Raw genomic sequence first — 11187 nt, 5'->3', positions numbered from 1 at the left:
GACGTGTGGTTCCTGGACCTGACTTGCTGTGTTCTTTTGTGGTGGCTGCGGTGACTGGGCAGAGGAGCTCCGTGCCAAGTATGGTGAGTCCTTGCGCTTGCCCACAAGCTTTCCCAATGGGGATAAAGCCTTGGGGATGGTGAGGAGGGCTATTCCAGGCATGCCAAGTGTCCCGAGACAGCTGTGTGAGTGAGCCTGCACGTTACTGCATCTTCTGGCTTGCAGTGTGCTGGTCAGGAGAGGATGTTGATTTCCTGCACTCCCTGTCAGCCACAGAGGATGTGGGTGTGGGACCCATGCAAGGCCATGTCCCTGAGACATGAGGAGCAGCATGTGGGGTAGTGGGTGTGGCCCAGCACTACAGCTGGGTGTTGCTGCGCCCAGAGCCCAGGGAGCCCTTGTCCTGTCTGTGGGCATTATCTCCTGTGTGGGACAGATCCTGATGTCTCTCTCTTCTTGGCACAATTCTTTTTCAGAGCAGCTGCAGGCACAAGGAAGAGCAGGGAAGGATGCAGAGAAAGGTGAGTGCATGCAGGGCAGTGCCCCAATGCCTCTGTGCAAGTGGAATCACCAACATAATGAGGATGACGTATTAGTGTAATTGTGCCATGTTCATGGCTTCCTACACTTTTTCCCAAGTCCTTATGGAGGCTGGTGTGCTAAGCAAGGTGTCCTTACTTTTTTCTTTTCTTCTTGCAGAGACCCTGAGGGAAGAGAATGGTGAGTGGAACTATGTCACTGCTGTCCACCCATGTCACCAGTAGGCAGGTTTTTGGGTCATGGGGTGGTTTTGGAGATGGTAATGTGTGTGGAGGAGTCCTTGGAGCAGATGAGTGTGCAGAAGAGATTGTGGAAGTGAGGCTGAGATGTGAGGGCTGCAGATGGGTGGGCCCGAAGCTACCTGGTCTCCTGCAGGGGACGCTGTGTGTAGGACTGCTGGAATTATTCTGGCTCTAGTGTGTGGGATATGTGGGGCAGCCTTGGCTTCCTATACTTTTTCCCAAGTCCTTATGGGTGCTAAGCAAGGTGTCCTTTTCTCTTTTCTTCTTGCAGAGACCCTGAGGGAAGAGAATGGTGAGTGGAGCTATGTCACTGCTGTCCACCCGTGTCACCAGTAGGCGGGTTTTTGGGTCACTTTGTTTTGTCAGAGGTAATGTGTGTGGAGGAGTCCTTGGAGTAGATGAGGGTGCAGAGGAGATTGTGGAAGGGAGGCTGAGATGTGAGGGCCGCAGATGGGTGAGCCGCGAGCAACCTGGTCTCCTGCTGGGGAAGTTGTGTGTAGGACTGCTGGAATTATTGTGGCTCTATCTTAATGGTATTTTGTCATTGTGTGAGCATGGTGCCACGACCCTAGTAGAAGGAGGAGTTCCCTTGGGATTTGCCAATCTTGGTCTCCTGGGGTGATGCAGAGAAAGGCTTCCCACACTCTTTCCCAATTCTTCATGGAGGCTGGGGTGCTAAGCAAGGTGTCCTTCCTTTCTTCCTTGTCTTCTTGCAGAGAGCCTGAAGAAGGAGAATGGTGAGTGGAGCTATCTCACTGCTGTCCACCCGTGTCACCAGTAGGCAGGTTTTTGGGTCACTTTGTTTTGTCAGAGGTAATGCGCGTAGAGGAGTCCTTGGAGTAGATGAGGGTGCAGAGGGGGCTGTGGAGGGATGTGTGAGAGGAGAAGGCTACAGATGGGTGGGCCGCGAGCAACCTGGTCTGCTGCTGGGGACGTTGTGTGTAGGACTGTTGGAATTATTGTGGCTCTAGTGTGAGGTGTATGTGGGGCAGCCTTATGTGGCATGAGCCAAGGCACCTCCGGAAGCCTCTGTTGATCCTTGCCGGGTTGGGCAGTCCAAGCGGGCAGTGCGCTGGGACCTTTGGATTTCTAACGGACTTTGTGTCTTTTTCTGCGTTGGCTGCATTGGCTGTGCAGAGGAGCTCCGTGCAAAGAATGGTGAGTCCGTCTGCTTGCCCTGAGGCATTTGCAGTTGGGATAAGAGCGTGGGGATAGTGGAGAGGGCTATTGGAGCAAAGCCACGTGTCCCCAGACAGATCCTTGAGTGAGCTGGCCACTTCCCCCGTCTCAGTGTTCCAGCTGGTGCTTGTGATCTCCCGCGTTGCTCTCCAGAATAGTAGCTGAACCACAGGGATTTTCTCTTACCATTCAGGACTTGATTGCTTTGTGGAGACCAGTGTGAATGTTGCATGTTACTGTTGAAGCGTCAAGACATTAATCCATAACGCCGCCAGAATAGGTAGCCCCAAGGAAACTGAATGCCATGACTTTGGCAATACAGGCAGTCTGGTTTAAAATCTTGGTGCAATTCATTCTCTGGTTAGTGCTATTGAAGAAGGCTATTCCAGCATTGACAGCTACCCCCAGTGATCTCTGTATGTGATTCTGCTTCTACCTTAGTTTCCTTGTTCTACCTTAGTCTCCCTGTTCCAGTTGGTGCTTTTCAGCTTTGACTTTGCCAAGGAGTTCATGAGGCCACTTGCACAATGCCCTTGGCTTCTTTCTCTTGAAGCTTTGACTCACCAACCCAACTGTTATTGTACTGTTTCTGTTTTTCTTGTCTTTCAGCACTGTCTCAGAGTCATATTGGTAAGTGCATTTTGATAGTGTGGTATGCTGAATGTCCGCGAGTGCCCAAGCTGTGAAGTCTGAGGGAGAACTGTGTGAAGGATTTGCTTCTTGTGCTTTTCCTGCACCGTACTCTCCCACATTTTCTATGTGCAGAATTGCTGTGATGTTTTCTTAACACGAGGAGCTCAAGGCACAAGGCAGAGCAGGAAGACCTTCTACTTGCCCACAAGCATTTTCTGTAGGGATAAAGCTTTGGGGATGTTGAGGAGGACTATTCCAACAATGCCAATTTCCCCCTAAATAGCTCTGTGGGTGGGCCTGCTACTACCCCAGGCTTAATGTTCCGTTTTGGTATTGTCAAAGCTTTGTTCCTGGACCACTTGCATAATGTTTTTTATCTCTTTGTTTTGAAAGTGGTTCCTCAACCTAACTGTGGAGTTACTGTTTATGTTGATTTTGCCTTTCAGCACTGTCTCAGAATCTTACTGTTAAGTGAATGTTAAGGGTATCTTAATGTCCTTGAGCACTCAAGTTGCAACACCAAGTGTGAAGGGAGGACTTCACCTGGGATGCGTTTCTCCTCTCCCACAGCTTCTAATTTTCAAAACTGATCTCAGAATCATAGAATCATATGGCTTGCAAAGAACATCTCTAAATCATCTGGTCCTCCAGCTAGAACAGGTTTCCTCTAGCAGGTTGCACAGAAAAGTGTTCCGGTGGGTTTTGAGTATCTCCAGGGAAGTAGACTCTCTGGGCTCTGTCATTGGCACAGTACCTTAAGCCTCTTCCTTTCAGTTGCGTGGGATCTCATGGAGACTCTATACTTACTATTTAAGTATAACACACTTCTATGTAATCAACTGATATTTTCCTGGTTTCAGTTTTTCTTGTCCTTTGTCATGGATGTTAATCATCATAGCATGGCTTTCTTACCCGCAGAACAGGCAGGCAATACACAAGTGCTTGATTGTCTGCCAGCAGTATGGGCTGTTAGGTCACTGGAGACTTGATCCCCTGAAAACACTCTTTTCTTCCTTTTTTTTGTTTCCTGTAGAGTTATTGCGTGCACAAAGACATAAAGGTAAGAAAAATACCATTCTGAATCACACCTCTTAAAGCTTTAATGTATCTCTCAAGTAACCATTTGTCCTCAGGCCTCTTGTTCTGTAAGTAACAGCACAACAGCAAGAACTTGTTTTGAATCCTTCAGTTATCCGTTTGCTGTCCTAGAAATGGCAAAGAAATTTCTTAGGGCCTATCAGAGTGGAGATCAGGGCAAGACAGGGGAATAAACACATAGGATCAACCAATAGGAAGTCTCGAAGCAGTAGACCTCTTGATATTTAGTACTTAAGAAATTGCCTTATTATTGCAGTTGATGTCACCCTCAACGCTGACACAGCTCATCCTAGACTGCAAGTATCTGAAGATGGGAAGAGTGTAACAGACACTGGTGTGATCAGAAAGGTGCCCAGCAAGGAGGAGAGATTTGATTCCCACACTTTTCTGTTGGCAAAGGAAGGTTACACCTCGGGGAGACATTATTGGGAAGTGGATGTTGGAAAGAGAAGAAACTGGAACTTGGGTGTTGCCCAGGAGACTGTGACACGAAAAGAGACAGTGGCTCTGTCCCCTAAGAATGGTTTCTGGGTCATAGGGCTAGCAGATGGGCAAGAGTATTGGGCCCACTCAGATCCCTGGACTCGTTTGACTGTGAGTGGTAGACCACAGAAGATTGGGATCTTCCTAGACATCTCATCCAAGAAGTTGTCATTTTTCAGTGTTCATCAGAAAAAAGTGTTGTACACTTTCAACTTTGTTAATCTTCACAGCCAGAATGTGCGGCTTTTTCCTTTCTTCTCAACAGGTTCAGCTGCAGCCAAGTCTGACACTGAGCCTCTAAGGATTGCAGGGGGCTTTGATGATGATGAGAAGTGAATGGTTGAGAAGCGTGAGAATGCACAGTTAATTTATGACTGAAATCCAGAGCCTGAGGTCAGACTACACTATATTCAGCCCCGTGCTTTGTGTCACCAGATTGAAACTCAACAGCTAATTCATATAAAACTCTTTCACCATTGCTTGCCATGAGCCATTTCTGCAGGAAAACCCAGACTTCAAGACACTAGTCAATGGGTAAAGAGAGCCTCCAGGTGTTTCTATGAACCTACACAAATATTTTCTAAGCCCAGAAACTGGTCACTATTTGTGGCAACCAGGCACAGACTCAGATGTGAACGATCCAAATCGTTCATTACAAGTTCTCACAACACGTATATACATTCACAAGTTTCTGTTCTCAGCTCTCCCATCCAACTTCACAACTTTCTTATCCACAGTTACATGTCAACAAGGTATCCACAAACACTTCTCATCTGTGCATACAGGCACTTGCCCAATCAGAGCCACGAGACATTCCTTTTGTTTTTCTCTCCTTCTGGAGATGTCCTTGGTTCTCAGCCTTGCTTCTCATGCTGCCTATCCTGCTCCCTTGGTTCTCAGCCTTGCTCCTCATGCTGCCTATCCTGCTCTGCAGCTTCTGCTCTGAATGGTCTTTCTCGTATTCCCACAACTATTGTTTTGTGTGTTTATGCCTGTGTACAAATCATTCCATCAGGTGTGAAGAAGAGCATGATTTTTTTAAGTTTTAGGTAGTAGGTTATGTTGCTTAGGGAACAGATTCCTTGCGTATTTACTGCATTCTGCCCTGGAGTTTTCCTCAACACTGTACCTTCTCTTTATAGGTGATCATCACAGTAAGTCACCTCCAATCATTATTCAGCAGCTGGCAAGATCTTGATTACCCAAGGAGGCACTGCACACAGTCAGGTATCAGTACACTGGATAATCTTTTTGATCACCCAGAGCAGATAGTGATGGCTAAGTGGCCGGAAATCAGCTACCTCATGACGCACCCTAAATTCCACTATACTCATTTCCTCTTTGCACATTCAACTGGTAGCAAGCTGAGCACATGTCCTAGAGACACACAAACACACACAGACACACATGGGACACTGATACTTGTGGCTACAAAGGCTGCCCCAGCCAAGGGTTACTTTCAGCAGCGCTTACACACAGAACTCACATAAAACAGACACAGACTGCCAAGACTCCTTCCTTCTCAACAGCTGATAGAGATAGAGGTTCTCTAGAGAAGAATACAGCACTCTATAGGTTCTCAGGCATACATGTATTTTTGGATACTCTGAGTACCTCTCTCAGTCTCTCTGTACATCCAGCAGACCCATTGTGGAACCCTGAGTATGTGTATGGTGTCTCATTCTGCCTGGAAACCCTGCCCAGATCCTAGGTCCTCTCACAAGACTTCATGGATTGCCTGCACACCAGTATGTCTAACTTAAAGTTCTCTGCAAATGCACACACTCTCACCTGTCCCTCAAGCACACCACAGTCTCAGGTTCCTCTGGATGTATCAGGACAGACCCACCAACAACCTGATAACCTGGCCCAAATCAAACCTCCCACTACTTGTTTACGGTTTGCTAGTGAATACACATGCACATCCCATGCACACCAGGTTGGGGAAGATACACGCACTTGGGAACCTCAGCATTTGACACCAGGCCCGATGGCTGTGACCTGGTGCCCTACTCATGCCTCTGGGATGGAGACACTTGCCTCACTCACACCAGTCCCACCAGTATTGGGTTTGGGAAAACATACCAGTCCGATCCCATGGCTGGGAGTAGAAGACCCCCACTTGCTCCAGTACCTCGTGCTGGCACCCCACTCACTCCAGGAGTGATGCTACAGTCTGTAGCCTACAGCCTCAGCCTGACTCCAGTAGCAGACCTCCAGTCCACTCATCGATCTCCAAAGCAGCCAGCACCATGGGATCAGTGACTATGGGGCTCTCCCTAGTTCTAGAGACAGCTCTCCTACCACTGACACTGGGACCCTCACCCACTCCCGTACAAGACCTCACATCTGCAGCCTACACTCTTGTCATAACTCCAGTAGGTGTACCCAGTCCACTCACAACAATCCCAGTAGCCAGCACCCCAGGCTTAGAGCCCACAAGGCCCTCCAGCTTCTGACAGTAGGACCCTCACTCACTCTGCTGGCTGGCACCACAGTTCATACATCAATGTATCTTACCTTCAATATTCTTCTGTGCTTAAGGTAGAAAAGAAAAGAGTTTTAAAATATTTTTTCATTCAAAACACATTTATTTCTTTTCTGGATAGAAATATAGTGGATTTGATCTTGCCTAATTTGATAGACAGCAGTGAACTCAAGTGCAAACAGGCAGTACAAGGTGTCTAGAGACAGAGGTTGTTTGAGATGCCTTTAGCTAGCAGTTATGACACAAAAATAAGCCATGATGCAAATCCTACTGCAGCACAGTGGAGGAGAGACAGGTTATATAGCACCACGTAAACTACAATTGTCTCTTCAGGCAACTGAATCTGTTGTTGTACACCCGAGATTTTCCTCTTCTGTAATAAGAACTCAAACAACTAACCACGGTTTTCTGAATCTGACCACAATCTTATTTACACTAGATGGTTCTTTTTTCCTGTCTAGAATTTTGTGCCTTTCTCAACTGCATCTTTCTTTCTTGTTTATTTTTACATTTTGCAGATGTTTCTTTGTAATTTTTCCATTCTACTGCTGACAAAACTGTCTTTGCCTATTCAATTCTCTATGCTTTTTACCATTCCTCTAATGGAACAGGAATATTTTGATGGCAAACAGGCTTGAATCTCCCTTCCCCTTTTGATAGAAAAGGGTAAAACTCTTCTGCAAATTCTTTTCCAAGGCTTATAGGGATTCTCAACATGGTGCTCCCCTGCTCTGTTCCATAAAAGTAGATTTGTGCTTCCTCCAAATCCAGAAGCACACTGATCACTGAGTCATTCATATTGTTCTTCTCAAGCCTGATGTTTCCCTTGATAGAGAAAATCTCTCCCCGGGATTTGAGCAGAGCCCAGTAGTCGTCCCCAGCAAGGGTCCCTTGCTCCTCTTGTTTCTCTTTCTGCCTCATGACCCCCAGCACCCAGTCCTGCTGCTGGGCCACCTCCACTTCCCAGTAGTGTTTCCCAGCTGAAAACCCTTCCTTTGCCACCATGACAGGCACTGTGGAGGGACTGCTCGGGCCAGCAGGTTCAGATGCGTTGTCCTCAACATCTGGAGCCCCTGGCACTTGGAGCTGGAGAAGTCGGCATTCAGGGTACAGAGAAATGGGAACTGGAGGGGAAAATGAGAATGATCCAGAGAACAGAATGTTTCAGGGACCACTGTTTTGGATTGAAGTATTTAGGATCTGAGCAGTCCTGGCTTGATTTGACAAAGTATTGAAATATTTCCCTCCAAAAACAGGGCAAGCAACAGTCACTGGCAGGTCCCTTGGAACTGTCATAGAACACTGTTTTGTAGGGCAATTCCAGATTATTCTCACTCCCAGCACACTTTATAATTAAATAATCCAATATCCACATCCAAGCCACATTTCGTTTTAGTCTAGCCAGCTGAAGGCTTATTCCTGTGACTGCAGCCCAGTTGGCCTATCTCTAAGACCATGGTATTGTCATTTCACGAGAACTTGGACAGAGAAATACACCATTTTCCCACCCTTTCTCTTATCTGCTTACCTGCCTTGTCCCGAGCTTTCCAGAAGTCTGCAGAAGGGAAAGAGAGAGAAGGGATTTGTGAATCTGATGTGCAGTTATGTACTTGTCAGCCTGTCTTCTGTTGCATTCTGATGTGCAGTTATTGGCATCATTGTGATTATGCTCAAGACCTGACATTACCTAAAGCAGCAGTACATATTCCAAGAAAACTTTTAAACCACTTACCCAAATGAGCTTTGCGTGTATCTGAAAGAAAAAGATACTCTGATTATTAAAATTTATTTTGTTGAAAGGATGTTTTGGTTAATAACACCTATAATCATTTTGTCACAGACTTCTCTGTTGTATTTCAGTTTTTCAAATTTGGACAAATCCAGACCATAGAACTCCAAGCTACGCAACACATAAATACTAGGACTTGTTAAATTTGTGCAGTTTGAATTTTGGAGGCTTTTTTTGCAAGGTGAAGGTCATGTAGTGGGCCTCTACGTCAGGTCTCCATTTGCTTGCATTTAGCAAGCATTTTAGTGGATGCTGAGTAGGCAACAGGGCTGAGTGGAGGAAATGAATTCCTTCTTTCCTGTCGTTCCCATGATTCAGGTAGATGTTATTTAGAATCAGAATCCTTAGATTTGGAAGGGACATCTGAAGGTCATCAAGTCCAACTCCAGTGCAGTGAACAGGGACATGACAGGTAGATCAGGTTGCCCAGGGCCTGATCCAGCCTCACCATGAAAGTCTCCAGGGATGAGGCATCAATCACAACAGTGGGTAATGTGTTCCAGTCCCTCCCCACCCTCACTGTAAAAGATTTTTTCCTTATGTCAACCCTAATCTACCTTCCCTGATCTTGAAGCCTTCTCCCGTTGTTCTATCACCACAGATTCTGCTAAAGCCTCTGTTGCCTTCTTTCTGGTAGTTCCCCTTTTGATGCTGAAAGGTCGCTATTTGATCACCTCGCAGCATTTTAGTCTTCAGGAGGAACATCCCCAGGTCTCTCATCATGTCCTCATAGTAGAGGTGTTCTGTGAATCATTTTAGGAGCCCTTGTTTGGATGCGCTCCAACAGCTCTACGTCCCTCCTGAACTGAGGACTCCACACGTGGACGCACTACTCCAGGTGAGGCCTCTCCAGCGCAGAGCAGAGGGGCAGGATCCCCTCCCTCGCCCTGCTGGACACACTTCTTTTGATACAGCCCAGGATAGGGTTGGCTTCCTGGGCTGTGAGGGCACATTGCTGGCTCATGGCCAGCTTTTCATCCACCACTACCACCACATCTTTTTGTAATGAAACAACTCAGAACACTTTCTGGGTTTCTGTAGATCTGTTCTAGGTTTAGGTATAGCAGCTTCTGTCAAGAAGGATTATTCACAGTTTGGGGAAAATCTTACAGCATGCCTCTTGACACCTGTATTGCAGGAGGCAAGAGAACTGAACTGTGATGAGGTCTGTGCAATCCCTTCATCCGCACGTATGGCGTCATCATGCTGATTTGAACACTTGCCTTATTTTTTGTAAGGTTCACAAGAGAAAAACTTGCAGAAGATGTTCTCTTACCAAGGTGATGTTTTATTCCAGAGCTTTCTGCAAAATAAAGGCTTTAAAAGTGAAAGGAAATCTCAAGGAGATAATAATTTAGTGTTGAGATGTGATACAAATAATTCTGTTACTATGAGAACAGTGAAATGAAGTTTCCTACAAAATTAGCCATGAAATTATTGTCAATCATATTTTAAAGGTTTGTCCAAAAATTGAGAAAGCCCAGGGGCAGAAAGCTAGAGCTTCAAGAAACTCTCTTTTTGCCTCCAGTACACAGGGCTGAAGGATTAAAGACAGAAACAAAAATATCACAAGACTCTTAGTAGTACAGGCATGCTATATAATAATCCTAGCAGCGATTGAAAATGAAGTAGAAGAAATAACCATGTAATGGAAGCAGTAACCATTAAACTAGGAATAAGCTGTCATGATTTTTAATGAAATAGCTGATTATTTGTCTCATTTATGTCCAAGTTTGCATCAAAGCTGTCTTGCTTGCAGTATTTATTTACCTCCAACAAATGTCGTCTCATGTGTGTCTAAGTTGACCAACAGACAACAAGTACCGAAGGAAAAAGGAAAAACAAAAATAAAGCAAATATTACTGACCTGAACAGGTGGTAGTTTTATAGAATTTCAAATGATGATCAATATGCTTTAAAATTATGCCATTGCCCTCAGTAACAAAATCTCCCACACAGTCATGGAAAATGGATGATATGGATATTTTGAATCTTTGCATTTATAATCAAAGATCATCACAGGTCACAATAACGTTTGATAAAGGGAACAGTCACATCCAGAAGAACTTCATATCAAAATGTTTGACATCTCATTTGCTCTATTGGGGATGGAAATAGCTTGCATACAAGAAGCACCAGAAATGTCATCAAAACTATATTCTTACCTAACTCTTTCTCCAAAGAATCTTTGTCTGAAAGAAATGACATATGATTATTGTTGTATCTGTTTCAGTATGAAATTGAGAAAATATTGCACTTCATTCTTGGATGCTATTTTCTTAATAAGAATTTCACTTAGGACCAACAGCGATTAGTCTAATCAATCCATTGAGGGAAAGAAGGATATGCTGCATGGGGAATTAAGAAGCCAGATGACAACCTGGTACCTCAGCACACAATTTCACAGCCAGTTAGAGAGATGAAATGACATTCCTCCTGTAAGGCACCTACTCATTGAATGTCTCAATCTCATCTTCTTACTTTTCATGTCCCTTAGATTACAAGTAGGAAAACCACACACCGTCCCTCCCACCAGCTCTTCTCCCCACTAATAACTTTCTCATATAGTTTAAATCTGTTTTCTCTTTGAACACATCTCATTATAGATGACAAGGGGTATTTACCTTTTTTCAGCTTGTCCAGCAGTGTTTCTAAGAATAAAACAACAGAAAACAAAAATTGTAATACCAAATATTCACTTAAAAATTCACCTTCTCAAATCATTAGACATGATT

The 11187-nt window shown here is 45.1% G+C and overlaps 1 protein-coding gene across 1 annotated transcript; it reads right to left on the bottom strand.

Moving 5' to 3' along the window:
* LOC110390412 (E3 ubiquitin-protein ligase TRIM58-like) lies at positions 7252–8218 on the bottom strand (the record flags this gene model as incomplete). Its single annotated transcript, XM_021381724.1, has 2 exons — positions 7252–7787; positions 8192–8218. Coding segments are annotated over 2 exons (563 nt in total), but the record flags the coding sequence as incomplete, so codon positions are not given.

This window comes from Numida meleagris, linkage group LGE64 (assembly GCF_002078875.1).
Source record: "Numida meleagris isolate 19003 breed g44 Domestic line linkage group LGE64, NumMel1.0, whole genome shotgun sequence".
Classification (NCBI taxonomy): domain Eukaryota; kingdom Metazoa; phylum Chordata; class Aves; order Galliformes; family Numididae; genus Numida; species Numida meleagris.
This window is presented reverse-complemented; position numbering and strand designations above follow the sequence as displayed.